Source organism: Lactuca sativa, chromosome 5 (genome assembly GCF_002870075.4).
Source record: "Lactuca sativa cultivar Salinas chromosome 5, Lsat_Salinas_v11, whole genome shotgun sequence".
In the NCBI taxonomy this organism is placed as follows: Eukaryota; Viridiplantae; Streptophyta; class Magnoliopsida; order Asterales; family Asteraceae; genus Lactuca; species Lactuca sativa.
The window spans coordinates 302,553,035-302,578,279 of NC_056627.2; the positions used below are offsets into that span (position 1 = coordinate 302,553,035).

The window sequence follows — 25,245 nt, forward strand, 5'->3', positions numbered from 1 at the left end:
CCAAGAACAAGTAAATGGACTAAAAATATTTGGATGGGCTTTAGGGTAAGGCCCATGTAAGGAACTTGAGGCCAATTTGGAAAATTAGGCCATAAATGGGCCATAATTGGGCCTTGATGAGTATGAGATATTGGACCATTGGAATGCCAAGTGTTTGGACCAGAATAGATGGTTGGTCCTTAAGGTAAGGCCCATGTGAACGGTTTGGGACCAATTTGGAAAATTGGGCCATATGTTGGGCTTTGGTCCATTAATTGACTTTTAGGCCTTTGGAGTGGGAGTTTGGGCCTTGTGCTTGAATCAAGATAGGGTGGGGATAAAGTATTCTTTTACCCCAAGCATGGACTTATAGTTATGTGCTGGAACCCAATTATTAATTGGGTGTTGTTTTGATGTTGACAGTTCGGGAATCTGTCATCCAACAGCTAGGGTTTTGTCCGTGGGACTTCAGCAGTGTTAGGTGAGTTCTTTTCACTATATCAATAGGGTCTAAGGCACCAAGGCCGACCCTTTTATGACTTGTATCCTGGTTATAGGATGGTTGTTGTGCTGGTGATTTGTTAGATCGGTATCCTGGTTTATATGATTATGCTATGTTAGTGATCTATTAGATCAGTATCCTGGTTATAGGATTATGCTATGTTAGTTATCTGTTAGATCAATATCCTGGTTATAGGATGATTGTTATGTTAATAATCGGTTAGATTTGTACCCTGGTTATAGGATGGTTTCCATGTTAGTGATTTGCTAGATCTATATGACTATCTGTACTTTCTAGCTAGCATATGATATTTATGTTCACATGATTGTTGGTTTGAGGGATTAGGTTGAGGTAGGTCCTGCTTTGTGTTGTAGGCCAAGATACCCAGGGCGGACCGGATAGACTGCAGACCCGATTAAGGCATACTAGTCAGGGCGAAGTCCCGGTGAGCGGTCTGGATAGGCTGAAGGCCTTGAGAGGCGGTCCAGACGTGTCGATGGCTCGGAGAGCGGTTCCGATAGACTGATGGCCTGTGGGGCGGTCCAGTTAGACTGATGGCTCATTATGCATGTTTTATTTTTTTTATATGATATGGTTTTATCTGTATGTCGTTGGTATTTTGGGGGAACTCACTAAGCTTTGGGCTTACAGTTGTTGATTTTGTTTCAGGTACTTTGATGATCACGGGAAGGCGAAGGCGTGATCGTATACCTCCTTATGTTTCATGATTTGCTTATGGGATAATCTGACACTAAACTATTTTGAAAACAAGTTTTGTAATAATTATTGGTTTTGAAATGTTTTAAAAAGTTTAAATTTGGCTTGATTTTTATGGATGTTACATGTTGGTATCAGAGCCTTGGTTTGAGTGGATTTGAGTAAAAACTCGTGTCTCTCCAGTCTCAAACTAAGGACAAAATTTTAAAATGATTTTTCAAATGGTTTTAAAATGTAAAGGAGGATGTAAGTGTACGATCAGCCAGAACTCGCGAATAGACCCCAAAATACCTTACGGATTATTTGATTTTGTGATATGTTAGAACAGCATGCTAGTACTAGGCTAGGGATCTTCAGGAGTTGCATGATAGAATTTCCTGATTATATGTGATAGCCTAGGGTTTTCCTTACATGAAATTGACATAATTATTGTAGTTGCTTAGTGTATGCATAATAGTTGTACATAACTAAGATTCTATAACCTAAGAATATTTGGTTTAGCTTTATTTCCTGTTCCTTGTCTGGTTTTGGGCTTAGAGTAGGACCGGGTATTCGACTGTCTATAGGATCCAGTGTTATGTATGACTAGCATACACGAGTGCTGTAGGGTTGGTAAAAGTTTCATGGGTGGGTTGTGCGAGGCCGGTAGGCCAGTTATGAGATATTTAGCATTCCTCTAGGAGTGAGGATTGAGTGCTCGCTTTGTTTATGTATATTATTAGGGCGTGGTGATGATACTTGAGACAAATATGGGTAGGTGTGGAAGGCAATATGGGCCCGTACTACTAAAAGCACATGACCCATACGCATAGCAAGGAAGTCATAACCCCTAGGGTATAGTTGGGAAATTGGTTCCCTGTTATTATATGGATTATCCGAGATCTCTCTGGTGTATTATCAGAATGGTGGTTACGAGACGTCTTGAGACCGGATCCGGGTCAGGATTGGGAGCAGGCAGCCAGGATAAGCCAGTATTGTCAGAGGATTGTGTCAGGGAGATTGCCTGGGGTCAGATTCCAGAGATGTTTGGGTCTATTAAGGCTGTCATGGTTGAGTACTTTGACGAGCGCTATGTAGCCATTCTTGAGATGGTTGCCGCAACAGCTTCAACAACTGTAACGGTGGTAGGGGAGGAGCTGGTCGAGCTTTCTAGTATCGGGACTTGTTACTGGGACATATTCTGATGAGCGGAGGGATGCAATTACTTGGGATCAGGGAGACGTTCCTTACTTCTTACATTCTGTGGGTTGAGCGGGAGAGGCTGGCATAAGAGTTCTGGATTTGTGGCTTGGGGTTTTTGTTCGAGGTTGAGGTGCGAGTCGCGGGGATCAGGAAGGGAGTGATGATTATGATCAGCTCGAGTTTTGCAGCTAGAAGTAGAAGGGTTGATTGATGGATTGGAATCTTGTTTTCGAGGGCAAGGGTTGTGCCCTTTCAGTTTTCTAAGTTCAAAGGAGTAAGCAGGCTTATGACCCCTAGGTTAGGTTGTATTTTCAGCTCGGGTCAGTTGGTCGCAGGGGTTGGCGATAGTATTTCAGTGTTGGTGAGCACAGGTGGGTAAATGTGACATGAGTATCTTGCAAGGCGTAAGCGATTACCGTCCTTACCCATAAGAGCTAAGATCCAATTCGCCTTGGATCTCTTGTATCGGGCGGTCGGGATGGATTGAGCGATCTATTGTGCTTTCGGGATTGGAGACTATGTCTTGGGAGTATTTTGTAGCCCGGTTTAGGGCAAAGGTTGCTTCAGTTACTGCAGTTCAGTTGTGGATGACTGAGTTGGTGAGTGAGTCAGGGTGCGAGACTCTAAATGATATGATTTCTAGATCCCGAGAGCGGGAGATTTGTTTGGATCACATTGGGAAGAGGGGTATTATGTGGGAGGTCTGTGGACAAGGTCCCACAGGATGGTTATTCAGCATTGTCAGGATTCATTGGTTTTAGTAACCGTTATTGATTGGCGGATGAAAGCGCCAATGGGAAGTAGCTCGTTGCTGAGGTATTAGTCGGACTATCTATCTTTAGGTCTGCGAGGTTTGAGTGTGGGATCATTCAGGCATTAGGGACTGTCGGTTTCACTGGGATTCAGGAAGTGTTCGTCTAGTTCTTAGAAGTGTGTGATCATTTGTGATTGGCTAGTAAGGGAGCACTAGTCGGAAAGAGTTGGTGGTCATCAGAAGGATCGTTGAAAAGTGAAAAGGAATGGGAATTCTCCAATTTTCATGTATTGTGAAGACTTGGTCGAATATGTGTGGGGGAGAATTATCCCAGGATACAGAAGAATGAGCAGTTTGAAACTAGGATAAGTTTCGCATCCCCATCAGGGAGAAAGGAGGCCCAAGTGGCTGTTTGGTTTGAGGGTTGTGTGAGTTTGGATTTCGGTAAAATTTCCCAGCATGTGAATTGCATCTGCTTGGCACTTGATAGCAGAATTTGGGGAATCAAGATGGGGTTCTATTCATGAATTGAGTTCGGTTCGGGTCTTCGATCGAGTGTGTGATTGACTCTGCGGGTTTTTGGATTGATAGATTGAGGGTAAGGTATCAGACTACGTTTGTGTTATGACGAACATGTTGTAAGACTGCGGGGGTAACCGTAGCATTCACGAATTCCTTCAGATGATTAGGTTAGGGTGGGCTAGTTCGCAAGATTGTGGGTAGACCACAACATGATTGGAATCAGGAAACGGAAGGTCGTTGGAGACCGGGCATGATGTAAGACTATTGTTATTTTGGTAGCATTCAACTTTCGCATTAGATTCAGTGGTGAAAGGTTTCCAAACTATTACGGTTGGATGGACCGGTAGGATTGATGGAGCCATGAGTGGCGATATAGCTAGGGCAATTATTGCTAGTCGAAGCTTCCTTCGGGAATCGCGTGGAGCGACTGTAAGATCGCTCGTTGGTTCAGCAACCGGGCAGGAATTCGGTATTCCGGATGAGTTTTCTGCCAAATATAAGTGTACTGCAGGGAAATTTGGTTTGTGACTCTGTATTCTAGTAAGAACCTCAAGTTATCAGAAGTTGAGTAGCCAGTTGGGAGTTAAGAGCAATAAATTCGGCAATGATTCAGTATCGACGGTCTGTCAGGGAGCCATACAATCTCGAGAGTGCAGATTTAGGATTTAGAATATGTGATAAGATTGCAAGGAATTCATTTATCTTCAGGTTTTAGAACCCTGTGAGGCTTGGTTTTGATTGTCTTGGGAAGGCTGGGATTGCACGGGATTATGGCCATGTCGTTCAAGCCATCGGTCGTGTAAGGGATGGTAAGGAATGATTTCGAGGACGAAATCTAATTTAAGTAGGGGAGAGTTGTAACATCCTGTTTGTTAAATAAATAAACAGATAAAATTAGTGAATGAATTGTAGCCCTAAAATCCATAATATTTATCTGGGTGTTGGTTTCGGGGAGTCAAATGACATGATTTAGAGTTTCGGGGGTTAAAAAGTGTAACTTCAGGACTTATTTTTTAAAGATTCTCAGTATTCAGGGGGTGTTTGCTATCATTTGAACTTAATATGAAAGGATTTTGGATAAATCGGGCTAAAAGGGAAAATTATGTACCTAATTTGAAAAGAATTTGTTAAGCAGGGGCTGCATGGTAATTTTTAAGACTTAAGTTGAAAAGATTTCTTATGTAGAGGGACCAAACGTGTAATATATGCAAATGTTTGAAGATGGACACGTTTTGAACCCATCACCCTCATTAGCCTCCATATATATACATCATAACCCACATGCATCCCTAACCCTAACTCTAATATCATACACCAACCGCCACCCTTATACCTCCCTCCCTCCGGCGCCACCAACCTTGTATCCCTCATCACTGGACGCCACTGCCTAGTCGAGTTTGAGCACCACAACTACAACCTTGTTGCCAGATGTCGTGGGTAAACGGAAGATCGCCGACATAGCTGGAAACTCGAAGTCGAGTTTGCACGCTGCTGTACTGCCTACGTGAGTAAGCCGGGAAGATCGGAGGTGCGGGGTTGCTTATGACGTTGTTGTTCGCCATGCTTCCCGTTCGTTCCCTTCTCCAATCTCTCATATTGATGCGTCCCAACGTCAACTGCCACCGATAGCCGCTGCTGCTGCCCGCCATTCGTCGTTACTCCGTCGTCGCCCACTGCCATGAATCAATTGTAGCAGCTCGTTGTGTTCTGATCGTGTGTATTGTGGTTGGTGTTCGACTGTGGAAGTTCGTTTGGCCAGAAAAACCCCGTGAAGAACCACCATGGCGGCCAACCATGGTGGCTGCCGTCGTCAACTCCGTTGCTGCCCGCTCTTCCGTGCCGTTGCCACCGCCGTACGCCACCAAGTGGGTGGATGGACTCATTTAAGAATATAAGTGTGTGGGTGTGTGATGCATGACCATAAATTCCAAGAGAGCCACCACCACCACCTTAAGGTGGTGGCTAGCACCTTCGACCACCGCCTGCCGCTACAGAGCGGTTGTGTGTGTGTTATTTTATGTGTGTGTGTATTATTCGGATATTGCAATGTAAAATGTATTATACGGCCAAAATAATCAAGGAAAAACCCATAACCACCACCGTGAGGTGGTGGCTGCCGTCACCAGCCGCCATGTTGGGTGGCGGTGTGCATTGTGTGTTTGGATTGTTAGTTTAGATGCTTGGACACATTTATCCTAAAATCATAACAACCACCACGAAGTAGTGGCCGCCGCCGTGAGCCGCCGTTGAGCGCCACTACCCGGGGTGGTAATGGGTGGTGCCAAACTTATTTAACCCTAATTGACCTAATGAAGCATAATTGACGTAAAAACCTAACCATTTGACTAATGGGCACGCGATTGGGTTGGGAACCCTAATTAGGGTTTAGATAACCCTAATTTGGAGTTTCTTAATTTGGAATTGTCGGGACCCACAAGTTTGGACCATTGGCTTGGAATCATGAATTAATCCCGACCACGTTGTATGTTTGACCTAGTATAGTGATGAAATTAATGGATTAAGTCCTTAACGGGTTAAGTAAGAAACACTTAACCCTAGTTGTCATTTCATGTGAAAACCCTAATTTTGCTTGGGCCTTGAGTTGGGCCTTTCTATTGGGCTTTGGTGATTGGGCTATTGATGGACTATCCAATAACAAGTAAATGGACAAAAATATTTGGATGGGCTTTACGCTAAGGCCTATGTGAGGGACCTGGGCCTTGATGATTATGAGATATTAGACCATTGGAATGCCAAGTGTTTGGACCGAAATAGATGGTTGGGCCTTAAGGTAAGGCCCATGTGAAGGGTTTGGGCCCAATTTGGAAAATTGGGCCATATGTTGGGCTTTGGTCCATTGATTGACTTTTGGGCCATTGGAGTATGATTTTGGGCATTGGGCTTGAATCAAGCTAGGTTGGGGGTAAAGTAGTCTTTTACCCCAAGCATGGACTTATGGTTATGTATTGGAGCCCAATTATTAATTGGGTGTTGTTTTGATGTTGACAGTTCGGGAATCTATCATCCAATAGCTAGGGTTTTGTCTGCGGGACTTCAGTAGTGTGAGGTGAGTTCTTCTCACTATATCAACAACGTCTAAGGCACCAACGCTAGACCTTTATGACTTGTATCATGGTTATAGGATGGTTGCTATGCTAGTGATCTGTTAGATCGGTATCCTGTTTATATGATTATGCTGTGTTAGTGATCTGTTAGATCGGTATCCTGGTTATAGGATTATGATATGTTAGTGATCTGTTAGATCAGTATCCTGGTTATAGGATGGTTGATATGTTAATAATCGGTTAGATCTGTACCTTGGTTATAGGATGGTTGCCATGTTAGTGATCTGCTAGATCTATATGACTATCTGTACTTGCTAGCTAGCATATGATATTTATGTGCACATGATTGTTGGTTTGAGGGATTAGGTTGAGGCAGGTTCTGCTTTGTGCTGTAGGCCAAGATACCCAGGGCGGACCAGATAGACTGCAGACCTGGTTAGGGCGTACTAGTCAGGTCGAAGGCCCGACGAGCGGTTTGGATAGACTGAAGGCCCTGAGAGGTGGTCCAGACGTGTCGATGGCTCGGAGAGCGGTCCAAATAGACTGATGGCCTGTGAGGCGATCCAGTCAGACTGATGGCTCATTATGCATGTTGTGTTTGTTTATATGATATGGTTATATATGTATGGTGTTGGTATTTTGGGGGAACTCACTAAGTTTCGGGCTTACAATTGTTGATTTTGTTATAGGTACTTCTGATGATCGCGTGAAGGCGAAGTCGTGATCGTACACCTTCTTATGTTTCATGATTTAATTTTGGGATACTCTGACACTAAACTATTTTGAAAACAAGTTTTGTAATAATTATTGGTTTTGAAATGTTTTAAAAAGTTTAAATTTGGCTTGATTTTTATGGATGTTACAACTGGAGGAAAGGACTTAAGGTCCTTTAAAGTTTATGTATTCTCTTTATATTTATGTATTTATAATTCTCATTTGACAGATAAGCACATTATAATATAACATGATATCAGAACGTTAGGTTAAACCTTCTGCTGCTACTACTGACCACAACCTTTTGTTGTCAACCTCCACTTCTGACGACCTTCTCTAGTAGTCGCCAAAGATGCCTTTCATGTCCAATTGTTTTCCTTCTCAATTTTTTTTCTTTCTCCTCCCAAATAAAATCTCTCTAATAAAATGATGTCGGAGTTTTGAATCTTGTTGGAAACCCAGCTACTTCCGATTTTAAATTTGTTGGAACCTGGCATCGTTGAAAAGCTATATCGTCCTCGTTGAAGCACCAGTTCTTGCCTCACGACGCTAATCAATATCTAGTTGTCGCTATTGCAGTTGTCGCCACCGCATACAGATGTAGCGCCACTATCGCCACTGCCACTGCATCTGCCTCCGGATATAGCCACCGTAACATGTAAATCTAGCATTGTTGTCACACTGTTGCTGCCTCTGGACTCTGCATCTCTGATTGCCAACATGTACTTTTGTATTCTTTGAGTTTACTATATATTTATTTTTATCCGTGTCAGCTTAATAATTTAGTAGTTTTCTCTGATCTCTTTATCTTTATCCGGGTATATTAACATGTAGGGTTAAAGTATAGGTCTAAGGCTTTAGGATTTAGAAATTCATTTTCTATAAAATTTATTTGATTATACGTGTGGGTTTACACAAATAATTTGATTGGATAATCCAATGGTTATCACGTTAGGCACAAGAACTTAAACAAATCATTGTTTTGTAGGATTGTTCGAATTATTATGAATACCAAAATATGGTGTATTGTACATATGTATACTTATATTGTCCGTACGATTATAAAACTACCATTAAATTGTTTATCAAATTCCTTTAGGCTAATAAAAAAAGTTTAAGATGCTAGTTTTACTAATTCATTAATTTGGTGCGTTATAACTAGCAGATAAGCTAATTTATTTTTTGAGTTTTTTTTAAGTTGTTATGCGTGACAATCTAAAAAGTAGTTTTTAAACTAATTTTTTTAAAAACTACTTAGACTAGCTTTTTAAAAGTTTTTTTAAACTTTTCCAAATATACCCATAAATTAATTATAGAAACATATTATTTTAAATATTTTTTATATCATTTATATCTTTTAGTTAATTAGTTTACCAAACATTATTTTTTATCAGCTAGCTTTTCAGTTATAAGCTAACTTTTTATTTAACCGTTAGTTTTTCAGCTAACAACTAATTTTTCAGCTAGTATATCAAACATAATCTAAGTATTTTGTGATAATTTAATGTAACAAACTTGTCATATTTTATCATTTTATGTAAATCTCGAAAAACTAAATAAAGTTTTAAATTTACTATTAAATATTTAAAAAGAATAACCGGCTAAGTTTAGGCTTTATGGTCTCATGGATTTTATGGTCCCCGATCACAACTTTTTAAGTATTTCTTGGGATATCTCCAAAAAAGTCCTAATATTTTGGGGAAATTTTTAATAAATTCCTAAATTTTATTTTTTGAATAAAAAAGTTCCGATTTTTTCATATTTTGAATAGAAAAACCCAAGAAATCGGCTAATTTATTCACTTTAGCCTTTTTTGACCTGTTCAGTAGGTCATGGGACCAAATTGTTAATTTTTCGAAAATAATGAGATTTTTTTTTGCAGATTTTGTCAAAAAATTTCTATAATGTATAAACATATTTTTTACATATCTATATCTACTTTTACGTATTTGTGTATTTTTTTTTATGTTTTTATATGTATATATTTACGTATTTTTATGTATTTTAAATGTATAAACGTATTTTTTTTTTACTTATTTATATGTATTTTTAACCATTTTACGTATTTTTTTATGTATTTTTATGTGTTATTTTTTATGTATTATGTATTCACATGCATTTCTATGTATTTTTACATATTTATGTATTTTCTAAAGCTTTTTATATATATGTTTATGTATTTTAAATGTATAAACGTATTTTTTAAATATTTATATCTATTTTTAAGTATTTTACATATTTTTTTATGTATTACGTATTTATGCATTTTTTAAAATTGTTTTATATAGATGTTTTTGTATATTTATGTATTTTAAATGTATAGACGTATTGTTTTACGTATTTATATGTATTTTTTAAGTATTTTATATATCTTTGTGTGTTTTTATATGTTTTTATGTATTATGTATTTATATGTACTTTTGGGTATTTATGTATTTTTTTTTTAATTTTCTTATATAGATGTTTATGTATTTTTATGTAGATTAAATGTTTAATTGTATTATTTTTAGGTGTTTATATATTTTTACGTAAAAATAATACAATTAAGCATTTAATATACATAAAAATAAATAAATATCTATATAAGAAAACTAAAACATACATAAATATGCAAATATATATATATATATATATATATATATATATATATATATATATATATATATATATATATATATATATATATAAATACATAATACATAAAAAAATACATAAAAACACACAAAAAATATGTAAAATACTTAAAAAAAATACATATAAATACGTAAAACAATACGTTTATACATTTAAAATACATAAAGATACAAAACCATCTATATAAAAAACTTTAAAAAATATATAAATATGTAATACATAAAAAATTTGTAAAATACTTAAAATAGATATAAATACGTGAAAAATACATTTATACACTTAAAATACATAAAACATCTATATAAAAAGCTTTAAAAAAAATACATAAATACATAAAAATATATAAAATACATATAAATACATAAAAAATAACACATAAAAATACATAAAAAAATATGTAAATAGGTTAAAAATACATATAAATAAGTGAAAAATACGTTTATACATTTAAAATACATAAAAATATGTAAATATATACATATAAAAACATAAAAAATACAAAATACATAGAAATAGATATAGATATGTAAAAAATAAGTACATACATTATATAAAAAATTTGACAAAATTTGCAAAAAAGTCCCATTATTTTCGAAAAATTAACAATTTGGTCTAATGACCTAGTGAACAGGTCAAAAAGGGATAAAGTGAATAAATTAGCCGGTTTCTTGGGTTTTTCTATTCAAAAGGTGAAAAATTCAGGACTTTTTTATTCAACAAAATTGCAAAAGTAGTCCCTATGGTTAGCAAATTTATGTGCTTTTGGTCCAAATCAAAACGTTGGTGCACCATTGGTCCAAAATTGGATCTTTCTACCGTTTTTGGTCCCTATCTACTTAAAAAGACCATTATGCCCTTATAGTTTGTTTTTTTATTTTTTTTATTTATATTAATGTGTTTAACTAAATACAGAAACGCCCTCTCTCTCTCTCTCTCGTGTGAACTGATCAGTATTCTCGTTGGTAGAAAGGAGATTAATGGGAGGAAATTCAAACAAATAAGCTCAAGAAAAGGATGTATCTGTCAACGTCCCCAAGATCAACGCCTCACCTCCGACCACTACTTCACCCCTCACCCGCCTCACATCCAACCACTACTACACCTCTCACCCCGACCGCTGATTAATGTTCTTTGAAGGCTTCACCTACAAAACTGGAATCACAATGTCCATTGCAAAATCCATCGTCGGATGCAGCCAAGAGTCGTCACCATGCTCGCCGACTTCGTATATGTTCAGCTCTGTAGCTCGATTTTTAGATATATTCATATCTATGGCTCGAGGATCTATCACCTATCTTTCTTTTCCAGTTTCCCCATTTTCCCTGGCGTCGCTGCCCTCAGATCTTGAACGAAACAGATTGATGGTTGTGGCGGGGCTAGGAGATCAAAAAATGCTTAAAAAGGTGGTGGTGGCGATTGAAAACCCTCATCACTGAAAGATGAAGGACAAGGACTGAAAACCCAAAAGCTACATCAAGCTCCACCATCCTTTAACATGGCGCAAATCCAATTTTCTGACTTTCCATTGCAAATCTCGTTTTTCCTGCGGTGACGTAGGTGGTTTGGTTTAGTAACGATTTTCGATGGTGGTGGTTTAATGACGATCGTTGTATGGCAGATGGCGGGTCCGATGACAGTGGTGGCTTGGTAGGTGTTCGTATGTGATATAGGTGGCTGTTGGTAGCGGTATAAGGGTGGTTTATGGAGGTTACTGTAAATGTATTATATTGGGTGTCAAAGGAGAACAGTGGTGTTCCGATGAGGAGGAGGGCGATCCGTCGGTGGTGGTGACCAGATGGTGGTGGTTCTAAATATTAAAAAGAAATTAGGAGGGTGGGTGGGTAATTGACATTTTTTTCTTGGTTTTTAATTGAAATAATAAGAAATTAATAGAAAGAAATTTAAAAAAGAATAAATTAAGCAATTTTTGTCATTTCAGGTAGGGTATGGACCAAAACCACACAATAATGTTAACCATAAGGACCAAAAACGATAGAAATATCCAATTTTGGACCAGTGGTGCACCAACGTTTCGTTTTGGACCAAAAACACATAAATTTGTCAACCATAGGGACCATTTTTGCAATTTTGTCTTTTTATTCAAAAAATAAAATTTAAGACTTTATTAAAAATTTGACCAAAATATTGAGATTTTTTTGGAGATATCCCTTTTTTTTTATAAATTTTAAGTTTTAATCAGTTATATTAATCAATTGTTTTGTTCAAATATATTTTTTTATAAAAACAAACTAATTAAAAAAAACACATTTGATTTTTTAATTTTTTTAAATTTGAGTCTTTCTAACAACAATTTTTTTGTCATACTAAAATTAGTAAATAATAATATAATAATTAAATAATAAAGTTAATGAAATAATTTAATTATATTAAAATAATAACAAAAGTTACTTAACTAACTAGAACAATAGAACAAATTATAGACTATTAAATGGAATGTACAAATACAATAATAATAACAACATTTAAATAAAATTATTTAATAGGGCCAAAAACACAAAATCGTTTTACATAGTTTGTTACCTTTAACAGAAAAAGTTAAAGGTATTTGTTAAAGTGAAAACATGAAAACCATTGAATAGCTTTGGGACCATTTATGAAGTTTTCAAAAGTACCTAGAGAACTGTTCATCGCCGTTTAACGGGCAGTTCCGACAACCGCGAGGGCGGAGCGCGATGGGGAGAACCTTCAGTGACGCCGCCTCCACAGTGCCGCTGTTGAAGAGAGAGGACTGTAAGCGCACCAAACATGATTCTGCTTTCTCGCAATGGAAGGTAATCTTCTCGTTCTATTAGTTTTCTTTAGATCTGGATTGCGAGCAACAATTATGAAACTGTTTTTTACTTTGAATTTCAATTTCGGATTGTAATTATTCACAATCTCAGATTGTTCTCAGCTCCGATTTAGTTTAATTCTTCAATTACTCACTTTTTTTTGTTGATTGTGGATATGAATGAACAATGGTACAGTGATTGGCATCATCGATTCTCCTACATTTGATTTCTATAATTCTCTCTCTATATACTTCCATATTTATAATTTGCTTTCGAAGAAGATCGAATAGCGTGCACCAATTAGGAAACTTTTTTACTTTGATTTCAATTATTAAATTGAGTTATCCATCAGCAAACGTAGTTCTCAGCTCCATATATATGTGTGATTTTTGATACGAAGAACATGGTGTAAGTGTAACGATCTGAGTTCTAGAATTCCTGAATGAACTTTGAATTCCAATTTTGGCATACTTCCAAAACAATTTTATCATACTTATGTATTTTAATTTCCAGATCCTAATTGGGCCTCGTGATTGGGAAGATTATTTGTTGAGCAAAGAAGGCGCAGAGAGATACAGGACTCACAATCTTCCAAATTGTTCTTCTTGTCCAGGGGTTTATGAGCTTGGGATAGCTGTTTCACTCCCACAAACAGAATCAAAAACTAGTAGCCAACTTAGCTCCAAAAGGATAATTCCTGTTTATCTCGGACAAGCTGATAATGTTAGAACTAGACTTCAACAGTATGGCCGTGATGGTGCTCATTTGGAGAATGGCTGGTCAAACGGAGAGCAAACTGACCGGAAACTCCTTGGATTGTTCTCCGACATATTCTCTTACGGCTTTGCAATTGCATTTCGATGGGCTCCGGTAAATAACATCTTTTCATTCTTAATTTCCTTTTTCTTATTGTTTGATGGAGAATGTTACGTTGGCTCAATTTTTTTTTATCTTATGCATAATCATTAAAAGAAAATTTCCATGTTTGATTTGGATTTTACAGATGGATAATAAGAAGGATGCTGAGAAAACAGAAACCCAGCTTTTAAAAACCTTCGATTACGCATGGAACCGAGGGATGAATGGGGAACGCCGCCCTGTTGACATCCATCAAAAGCTTAAAACCGCTTCCAACACTAAAAGGGTTCCCATATCCCGGGTTTTCAAAAAGCTTCATCTCATTCCTCCAAAAAAGGTGGGTCTTAATATCAAACATTGCGACCCACCCGTTTTGGAAAACGGATCTAACTTCTACACCAAGCAGAATGACACAAATATCCTCACAAGAATCTTCAAATTCACCCGATCACGCCCTTCTCTAGTAGCCAACAATCATGATACAAACAACAACAGTGATGATGAACAAATATGTGGTGTGGCATTGGGTCACGGATCTATATGTACTCGGCCTCCAGTTGAGGGAAGAAAGAGGTGCGTTGACCATAAAGGGATGAAAGTCAACGCATCTGTAAAAGTAAAATCCCGTTTATTTACTGGTACTAATACAGACACAGAGGTGTGTTGTGGGGTCACCCTTGATGATGATGGTTCTATATGTACAAGAATGCCTGTTGCAGGGAGGAAACGTTGTGAGGAACACAAAGGAATGAGAATAAAAATGCAAAAGAGTTATGAAGGACACAAGGGCATAATGGTCAATGGAAAAATTGGTGTGGATTCGTTGACTTGTGTAGGGGTTACAGTGAGTGGTTCGTTTTGTAGAAGGAAAGCAGGTGAAAATAGTAAGTTTTGCTGGCAACATGATCAGGGCCGAAATTAATGGGTGATTCTCAATCGATGGATGTGAAGTGTGAAAGGTTGTATACATATAATTGATATGATTTGATTCTTTTTTATTAAAAATAATGTGTCAAGTGTGTTGTTTAGATATGAATATAAAAAGTAAAAACTATACATTATGAAAATGATCTGTTTCTTTTAATAAAATGTTTTTATGAGCTTGAGTGTCGTGTTTCAGTTTAGTTGAATTTTGTATGAAAACTTTAGGACTCTTAAAGTTGTAACATGACTAAAATATCATTAAACTTAGGATTAGGATTGCTGATACATCCTATGACCTATTCTCCATTTGATTTTATTGATTTATTAGTTTATCATAACTCCTTACGTTTAAGGGATTGCCTTGTTCGATCCATAGAGAAGCAATTTGGTTCGATACGTCTGTTTGAAGATTTTGAAGCTATTCGTTGCAAACTGCGATCAAATTAGAGCTACATAAATGGGGGCCCAACCCAAAGGCAAAAGAACCCGGCCTAGGTCAAAGGCCGGTCAACAAATGACTTGAGCTATTGATAAGGCCCCACGCTTTTGCGAAGGCAGGAAATGGGCCAAAAGCCTGGTTTATCTTGAGCTTTTGTTTTTGTTTTCCGTTCATTTGAATGTCATTTTGGTTTATTAAAGGCACACAATTAATAACGATGCATCAATTTTATTATTAAATAATGGTTACAAAATAAGAAATAGAAATATGTTTCTATTAAATTGTAAATAACTTGGAATGTAAGTAAAAAGTATTAGAGTAAATTTCAAAAATGAAAAAGTATTAGAGTAAATTTCAAAAATGATCCAATGTGATTTTCAAAACAATATATGGATAAAATGCAAAATCTATTCAACTTACATAAGTAGTTTTTTTTCATCATCATCATTATTATTATTATTATTATTATTATTATTATTATTATTATTATTATTTTGATCGTTGTCAAACATAAAAAGACTATAATATCATTCTAATTTGTTCTTTGTTTTTTTTTTCTCTCTCTCACACACTTCCTTTTATCACCTCGTCCATCCTTCTCTCTTTTTTGTGTGGTGTAAACAAGATCTCAATTGTCTATATCTTCACTATGCACACCGAACCTAACCAACTTCGACGAAAAAGGTATTGTGCAGAGCTTGGGTTGGGCCTAGGATGGACCAAAAGCCCCGAGGAAAAAGGTATCCGTGCAGAACATATGAATTTTGGCCCACTAAGGCCCGAAACCTAAGTTGGTCCGCCGGGTTGCTATATAAAGCACGGGTCAGGCGTGTAGGCTAGGCTCGGCCAAAAGTCCGGTCCTGTTCATACAGTTTTTTATGTATGGTTCGGACCACCCGATAACCCGTTGGGTTAGAAATCATTATGTATTAAATCCCTGTATTGATAATTAATGATCCATACCTCAATGAAAAAAAGAATATTATTTAACATGGATACCATTTTGAAGTACAGTCCAAAAGTTTTCTCAAATAATGAGAACAAATAAAGTTTTATTCAACTTCAGAAATGGGCTATGCGGTCTGATTGTTTTTTTTTCGGATGAGGTTTTAAAAAAAAAATCCAACCTATAAATTTAATATGCGTTTGTTTCGGTGTACTAAAATGATCCTTCTCCTTTCTGTTAGTTATTAATTACCATTAGTTATTAAAATAACCTTAAGACGCCACAAAAACACAATCATCTCTTTAATCCCACTGCCGACAACTATCACCAGTCACACCACAATCTCTATACAACACCACCACTACCACAATCTATGCCCAAACCCTGATGTCACTTTATATATATATATATATATATATATATATATATATATATATATATATATATATATATATATATATATATATATATATATATATATATATAGGTTTAGGTTCTATGGAAAACAAAAAACCCTAAAAAAACCCCTAAAAATCATAAAAATGCATAAAACAAATACTTAGAGATCATAAAACCTTTTTTTTGAATTTTTTTTATAAAAAATCGCAGCTTTTTATAAAAATTCGCTAAAAAAAATAAAAAATCAATTTTTTTTTTTCAAATTTTTTTCCAGCAATTTTCTTTAAAAACCTGCGATTTTTTCATAAAAAATGTCAAAAAAAAAGTTTTGTGATCTCTAGGTATTTTTTTATGCATTTTTATGATTTTTAGGGTTTTTTTGTTATCCAAATAACCTTTCCCTATATATATATATATATATATATATATATATATATATATATATATATATATATATATATATATATATATATATATATATATATATATATATATTGCCAATTTCATCAAGACATGATAAATTTTAAAGGATAATGTGAAATATTTTAACTCTTAATCCGTTGTCATTTACTCGTTAGGACAATCGTGTCGATAATATTAAAGCAAAACGATTTCAATTGTTAGATATAGAGGTCTCATTATTTTAATTAGCTGGAAATGATAATGGTTCGAGAATAAAAAGTGAAGCTAAATCATTAGCAGAAAACGAACTTGATAACTAGTTAGCAAACAGTTGCAATCAAAATATATATGCTTATTAATATTGATATAAAAAAATAATGAGAAGTGGTTTACAAGAATTTTTCTTCATATATAATAATTTATATTTTATAAAGTTATACAATACAACATTTTAATTCATAAATTATTATATATAAAAAACCATTTTTGTATACGAATCAACTTTTAAAAATAAAAGAGAAAAGGGTTGATTTATTTTTGTAGAGGAATATTAGACGTTACAACTTATAAGGGTTAAATAGTACGGTCCACTCTCTTGGCCCAAATTTTTATCCATATTAGGTTCATTTATGGCCCATATTTCGTTTTTAGGTTAATGAGTCCGACAATTCTTTTCTCGATGTCCACGGAATATCAATTATATCATATACGTCAAATAAAATCAACGATAGTTGAAGATCATAGGCGTGAAACAAATCAAATAGTCACTTGTTTTATATCCTTAACTAGTTTAGAAGATAACCCGTGAAAACCATGGTTATAAAATTAATTAAACTATTATAGTGAGAACTTAAAATTATCAATCAATTATTTCAAATAAATTATTAAGTAGGAGATATTTTTTTAGTTATATAAAATTATAATTGTTAATTTAAATAAATATATGAAATTACATCACTTTATAAATTGTATTAATTTTAATTTAATTTTTATTCTAATGTAATTAAATTAATGTAATTAGAGTGAGAAATTTAAATTTTAAAATTTAAAATTGAGAATTAATAGGTTGATAAATAACATGCATCTACTATAATAGATGAATGTTTTTTTTGCCACATGTCATTTTCTCCTTCATTTGGATACATGGTATTTTCTAACATTTTTAGATTTTCTATTTTCCACTTGTCATTTTATTGTATTTTTCATTTTATTAAATTAAAATTCCACATTTAGTATGTAAGGTAATATATATATGTAAAGTATTTATTAGAAATGGTTTATATATGTAATGTATCTAATACATTAAAGCCTCTTTAATTTTAATAATTCAAAAGATTCCTCATTTTTCTTATAAATTCAAAATTTTCAAATTGTTAAAATTTTATATTTATTTTTTTTTAAATAAACTCATATAATACATGGGTTTCAGACCTAGTTAATGAATAAGCCTAAAAGGGTGACACATGTCAAAAATAGAATAAAATATGCATTAATTAGGAGGCTTAATAGGATGACACATGTCAAAAAAACATTAAAACTATTTTTTTATTAGAATAAGGATTTCGTTATAAATCATATTGTAGGTATAATTTTTGTACATAACTTTCTTATTTGACGTTGTAGTAAATCAAATAGTCACTTGTTTTAACCTGTTCAAACACCTCTAATCAAGACGGATGTTTATAATGGTCGTCGTGACGTTTATGAACATTAATTTTCAAAATAGATGTGGATTGTGGATTTGTCAAGGATTGAGTAACCATAATGAGAAAATCAACATAAATTGTCAAAAATTATTTTTTCGAGCTGTTTTAAAGCCGCATAAAAATTCTCACAAAAACTAATTTATAGAAAACATTTTTTTTTATTTATACATGTCAATTTTATATACTAATATTTTTATCCAATACATATCAATTTATTTTCTGTCTAGATATCATCATTATCATTGAATAATATGTCGATTTAAATGAAACATCCTTTCTAATAAATAAAAATAATTTTGCCAAATGTCATTTCTTCATTAACTTGGACACATGTCATTTTTTGGTAGGGAGCTGATTTTTCCACTTGGCATTTTAATTCATCCACTGAAAAATTAAAAGGTGGACATTTTTACCCTTCAGTCAATATTAGTTTTAATTTTCTATATTAGAAAGATAGAAACGTGATTTGCTTTATTTTTAAATTTTGATATTAAAGAGATAAAAAAAGATTTGTTTCCTAACTACGAACAATACGAACGACGTCCAACTTCTTCCTTGTTCTGTGTTGCTGCTCTATTACATCTTCCTCTCGGCTCAAAAGATATGTGAGCTTGAATCGATCCTAGAATCCGATAACACCATGTGATTCGTCATCTTTGATTATGAAGAATAAAAAATAAGAAAGAAAAGATTTTTTTAACCTAAACTAGTCACGATCCTAAGATTCTTCATCTTCTAAACTAGAGAGATAAATTAGTGTGTGTTTTTTATTGAGTTTAATTTCTCACAGAAACTTGTGTGTGTTTGCTTTTTAGTTTAAGCTTTTAATGGAGTAAGGATGTTTGAATTGTGTTTATTGCAATTTTGTGCCACTTTAGCTTATTTTTGATGATTTTTTTATAGTCCAATGATGGAAAATTTTTCTTACGTAAGACTTCATTATATGTATTCTCATTATTTGTTTGTTCATTATAGTCAAGTCAAAACAACCTTCTGTCTTCTTTCTTCTTTTTCCTAACTGATGAGTAAAACATAAAAGCAATACTACTCTTTTTACTTCACATCCTAGGTAATTGTTAGTATTATATACAATTTATGTTTTATCTATATTTATTAGAATAGTTGTTGATACTTTATTTCAACAACGACAAAGCCAAGCGCGCGCAACGACATGCACAAGAGAATGAAAGTCGGCTTCGAAAGCACGACGAAATGAAAAATAATTCGACGCCCACACGAAAATCGCAAATAAAAGATATGAATTGCAACGGGAGCATTTGAATTTCCTTCGTAAAGAAGCCGAAGAAGGTCGTATATCGAAGGATTTGACAATTCTTACGACAAACGAATCAATTTACCACCGAGATGAGCTGAAGTGATACAAAGGATGAATGCAAAGATCGAGAGCAAATACTTCGACGAAGAATAGTTTGTTGGTGTTTTTTTTTTAATTATTAGGACTATCGTGTGTTTTTTTTTTTTTGGTTTGTATGATATTTTTAATTTACTATTTAATGAAATTATGTTTTTTTATAGAGATATGACATAAATAAAAAAAATAAAACGAATTAGAAATATATGAAGTAAATTAAAAAATAAAACAAATTAGAATAATAGAAATTAAAAACATTCAGAAAAAAATTTAAAAAAATAGAAAATAGAATGTGTTATCACATGTTATTTGGTGTTGCTCATTTCCACATTTGGTGTTATAATACCAAAATGTAACTAAGGTGATGAGGTGGACAATTTATATGTGATAACATGTAATAACATGTTGCTCACACCTAGTAGTCTTAATTGATTTATTCACATCTTATGATCATTTTTATTTTTGAACCATGTTGCTTAACAACAAAAACCTGACTTTAGAATCACTAAAATCCATATTTCGCCGTCAAAAGTTTGTTCATTGTTGGTGTAAGAAATAAATTAAAACAAAACAAAATATAAATGTATTATATTAGTTAAATATTTCTAAGAAAGATATATAATAATGAGGCAAGATAATTTGTTATTCTGTTGAAAATTATATTTGGAATTGATCACGTAACGTAAAAAATGGAGGTAAAGTTTGGAAAGATCTTTCTTTCTATTCATTATTTAAAATTAAATTAAATTTGATTAAGGGTAAAATAGTCCATATATTAATTATTCCTTGGAAATATTAAAAGTCTTCATTGGAAATATTAGCTCCCTTTTTGGTATTTTTGAATAAATGTTTTTTTCATATGTCATTTTCTAATTGTTTATTTTTTTTAATTAACACATCATATTTATACTTTAATTAATAATTGCCTTATTTGAAAATAATAATTAAATTATAATATTACAACTCATATACTATTAATATGTTTCTTTTTAAATACAAATTTTAAATTTCAAATTTAAATAAATTTTTATTTAAATCTTCATATTTAATTTTTTTTTATTTTATCTCCGTATAACAACTCGTGCTAATTAAACCCATTTTTTTTTGGTATATAGACAGCAATCTAAACCGTCCACGTGTACACTTCATTATCTCAATTTAATTGTCCAAAAATAAATCTGAAAAAATCGCCCTCTATCGTCTCTATTCCTCCGAACGCCATCGTTAGACACGATAAATTCTCAATAGATTTGTAAAAGCGACGTCGTGTTGTAATCAATGCCAGTAGGTGAATCCCGACACCCGTCGCAGTCGGATGCGGCGGATGAGGCACAGTGGGTATGGGCAGAGATCAAGGCGGAGGCCCGCCGCGACGCCGAGTCGGAACCGGCGTTGGCTAGCTACTTATATTCCACCATACTCTCTCACTCCTCCCTGGATCGCTCACTCTCTTTCCACCTAGGTAATAAGCTTTGTTCCTCCACGTTACTGTCAACTCTGCTCTACGATCTCTTCCTCAACGCGTTCTCCGGCGACCCTGACCTCCGATCAGCTGCCGTCGCGGACTTACGCGCCGCCAGGTCCCGTGACCCTGCTTGCGTTTCGTTCTCTCATTGCCTACTCAATTACAAAGGCTTCCTTGCTTGCCAGGTTCAGTTTCTCTTGAATTTTACAATATTTGATACGAATTGCAAAAAGATAATCAAGATTGATCATTTTATGATAATCACTTAAAAAAATAACTTCCAAAGCTTATAAAAAAATTGATTTTAAATTTTGTTAATCAATAATCTAAGAATGTTTATTTGATGATATAACCACTTACAATAACGAATGGTCATTTGATTTTACTTGTAATATAATCCGTAAAAAAAATAAATGTAATTGCTGGCTATGGGGTTCGAACCCATGCGCACTTATGTGCAGAAGATCTTAAGTCTTCCCCCTTAACCTCTCGGGCAAACCAGCTAGATGTACGATGTTCTTAATTAAGTCTATCTAATATCAGAAGTAGTTTTCTCCGAAAAAACATACGACCAAAATAGAAATAGTTGAAAGTTACTTTACTTATTTAAGTTTCTTGACCTTAACAAAAGTTGGGAGACTTTAGCCTTTTGTTTTGGTAAAAGAAATTGATTAAAGTTGATTATCTTTTTATACTTTTTGCATTTTTTTATGAAACCCGCAATAAAATCCATAAACTTTGGCTCTATTAACGGAAAAGCCATTTTTTTTGCAATTTATTTCAAAAAGCCATTCGTATGAAGTGCATTTTTAGGAGACGTGTTACCATATTTGTTGAATTTTCAGGTTGTAGGTGTAAATAAAGTGACTTGTTGAATTTTCTAGGACATGTATACCTTTATTGTTATAAAAACATATGTTAAAAATGATATATATTTATGATTTTAGTTAATATTTATTGAAGAAATAACAAAAAAAATCCAAAAAATGATATATATATATATATATATATATATATATATATATATATATATATATATATATATATATATATATATATATATATATATATATATAAATGATTTTTTTAGTGAAAATGATGTAGGTGATATTTTTTTTAGTTTTCTAATGAATAAATATGAGTTTTCTTCATTAATTTAGTAGATATAAAAAGAAAAATTTTCAATAAAGTTTTTAAATCTTTACCTTATTAACGAAAAAATCATATCTAATTTTTATTTTCAAACTAGTCCTTAAAATTTTTCAGAAAAACCTTGAAAACCGGCATTAGACGGGAACAAAGATTTTTTTTTTCAAGTGTTTACCGGTTTTTAAAGCTAAATTGCAACAAAAATAGATGACTCTTCGTTAAAAGAGCCAAGCTTCATGGACTTTATTACTATTTTTTTTTTTTTTTTTAAAGTTCAATTAGAGTACTTCAAAAGATTATGATTAGTTATATAGGGTTAATAGCAAAGAACAGAAATCAACTTTTGCTTTCAGATTGTGATTATTTAAGTGAAGCACTTTCATTTTTGTGGTTTACTATCGTTGCATTAAATTAAAATATGTGTATGACGATTCAAAAGTAACAAATTCGTTTACAGATTACTCGTTTATGTGTAGAGAAGTATTCAGAAATATACTACATTCTAAAAGAAAAAAAAAAAAGATATTTTTCCAGTAACCTTTTAGCCGACCACAACAGTTTGCAACTGCTCATGCTCAGGGATACATTATCCCTTGACTAATTTTGACCTCCAGGTCCGGGATACATTGCAATTTGCAACCACTTTTTGTTAATAAATAGTTTTTCTCATTTGATTAGGCTCAGCGGGTGTCTCATAAACTATGGACTCAATCCCGAAAACCACTCGCCCTAGCCCTCCAATCCCGGATCTCCGATGTCTTTGCCATTGACATCCACCCGGGTGCTAAGCTCGGGAAGGGAATATTGTTCGACCACGCGACAGGTGTCGTTGTGGGTGAGACCGCAGTTATTGGCGACAATGTTTCAATGCTCCACCACGTGACTCTTGGTGGGACCGGAAAAGCAGGCGGCGACCGCCATCCGAAGATCGGAGACGGGGTGTTGATTGGTGCCGGAGCGACAATTTTAGGGAACGTGAAGATTGGCGCCGGAGCAAAGATTGGTGCGGGGTCGGTGGTTCTGATTGAAGTGCCGCCACGAGCCACTGCGGTTGGGAATCCGGCGAGGGTGGTGGAAGGGAAGGAGGCATCGAAGCTTGATGAATGCCCGGGGATGTCTATGGATCATACTTCGTTTATATCAGATTGGTCTGATTACACTATCTGAATATGTCTTAATGGTTTGTGGACTTGTCTGAATTGTTTGAGTGGTGCTAAAGTATTGGTTAATAAGGTTCAAAATGTTTGTTGATACATGATGTGTATCATGCATATAGAAATTAGAATGTCTAATAATTATTTTTTGGTTAGAATTTACATAACTATTTGGATGGTTGCTAGGTTGCTAGCCAAATGTATAAACATTATGGGGATGCTTGGACTTATGGTTATCCAAAGTGATGATTGGGGCTTTTACTATTAGGGGTATCTTTGGTAATAGCAAATAGTCATAAGCTATGTAGTTTTTATTTATATAAACTAGGTTATAACTCGTAGATACCATAGATGAGAAAACAATATATATATATATATATATATATATATATATATATATATATATATATATATATATATATATAAATCATAATATAATGATAAGAAAAAATTTATTAATCTATAAAGATATATACTTCAAACTACAACACACTGGTTTGGATCCGCTCGACAGTTTATAATTGTAGATATTTCATAAAATTTGAATTTTATACAACCTTCAACAAAAAACCATCACATGTTTTGATTCAATTAAGCCATTAAAGTTATATCTCAGTAAGTAAATAAAAATTTACAAAAATCAATGGTTAAATGATATTGCACCATCAAGTTTCATTTTCAAAGAGATCAAAAAGTAACCTATCTGAATATGAACATAATTTACAGACTTTTCAACATTTTTTTAAATACATATTAAGTACACAAATCATTTCACGTAATATATTGTAAGCAACATATAACAAATACCTATAAGCAAATACATTGAGGATCCAATAATCCATTTAGGAAACGAATGCGCTCCACATTTGTATTTATGTTCCCAGAAGATATTTTCAACCAATATGAGTTATCAACTTATAAACCAAATAAATTGGAATTAATCTTTAAATGTTAATCTTTGTTTGGTAAAATTAGCTTTAGGATTTTGAAATTTGTAAATTGAATCTAGTTTTTATTTGTGTAAAATTGTTTAGTAAAATTAGCTTTTAGTATTTTAAAATCTGTAAAATTGCACAAATACTAAAACAAAAGTTACTAGTTATCTGACCTATGAGTTTTTTTTTGTTTAAACTAAAAGTTTTGAACTAAACCATAATTCAAATTTTTTTCTTCAAAGATAAAAATTGAAAGTTCTTAAAATTTTGTCGTTGAACATATTTAAAACCATTTAATGGAATAGCCAGCCGATAAAGTTATAGATAGTTGAATAAACTTATACTATATTAATACTTGTTATTTACAACTATCGATTATATGTTTTTTCAAACCAGATCATCTTATAAAAAATAGTAATTAAGAATCAAATTCGGTTTCAATGAATAGTATATATATATATATATATATATATATATATATATATATATATATATATATATATATATATATATATATATATATATATATATATATATAAAGTACTTTTTACAATTTGAAGTTACAATAATCACTTTAAATTGACACTCAAATAAAACCTAATACAAAGTTCAAAATTTTTCTTTGATGATTTAGG

The 25,245-nt window shown here is 33.6% G+C and overlaps 2 protein-coding genes and 1 non-coding gene across 3 annotated transcripts; 2 read left to right on the forward strand and 1 right to left on the reverse strand.

Moving 5' to 3' along the window:
• The first annotated feature begins 12,630 nt into the window (after positions 1 to 12,630).
• LOC111892646 (protein EFFECTOR OF TRANSCRIPTION 2) lies at positions 12,631 to 14,825 on the forward strand. Its single transcript, XM_023888703.3, has 3 exons — positions 12,631 to 12,861; positions 13,375 to 13,731; positions 13,865 to 14,825. Exons 1-3 carry the CDS (start codon positions 12,763 to 12,765, stop codon positions 14,639 to 14,641), a joined length of 1,233 nt encoding a protein of 410 aa, XP_023744471.1. The 5' UTR covers positions 12,631 to 12,762; the 3' UTR covers positions 14,642 to 14,825.
• A 6,262-nt stretch (positions 14,826 to 21,087) lies between these two features.
• LOC111892647 (serine acetyltransferase 5) lies at positions 21,088 to 23,936 on the forward strand. The gene is made up of 2 exons (XM_023888704.3): positions 21,088 to 21,557; positions 23,200 to 23,936. Exons 1-2 carry the CDS (start codon positions 21,186 to 21,188, stop codon positions 23,686 to 23,688), a joined length of 861 nt encoding a protein of 286 aa, XP_023744472.1. The 5' UTR covers positions 21,088 to 21,185; the 3' UTR covers positions 23,689 to 23,936.
• Positions 21,793 to 21,875, reverse strand: TRNAL-UAA (transfer RNA leucine (anticodon UAA)). Its single transcript has one exon. It is a non-coding gene; the product is annotated as a tRNA-Leu (tRNA).
• Positions 23,937 to 25,245: the final 1,309 nt, after the last annotated feature.

Bases quoted from the DNA above. Each gene is read 5' to 3' on its own strand.
- LOC111892646 (XM_023888703.3), top strand. From the start codon at position 12,763: ATGGGGAGAACCTTCAGTGACGCCGCCTCCACAGTGCCGCTGTTGAAG. The intron at 12,862-13,374 runs GTAATCTTCTCG...TTTAATTTCCAG, and splicing joins CTGCTTTCTCGCAATGGAAG to ATCCTAATTGGGCCTCGTGA. The intron at 13,732-13,864 runs GTAAATAACATC...TGGATTTTACAG, and splicing joins TTGCATTTCGATGGGCTCCG to ATGGATAATAAGAAGGATGC.
- LOC111892647 (XM_023888704.3), top strand. From the start codon at position 21,186: ATGCCAGTAGGTGAATCCCGACACCCGTCGCAGTCGGATGCGGCGGAT. The intron at 21,558-23,199 runs GTTCAGTTTCTC...TCATTTGATTAG, and splicing joins AAGGCTTCCTTGCTTGCCAG to GCTCAGCGGGTGTCTCATAA.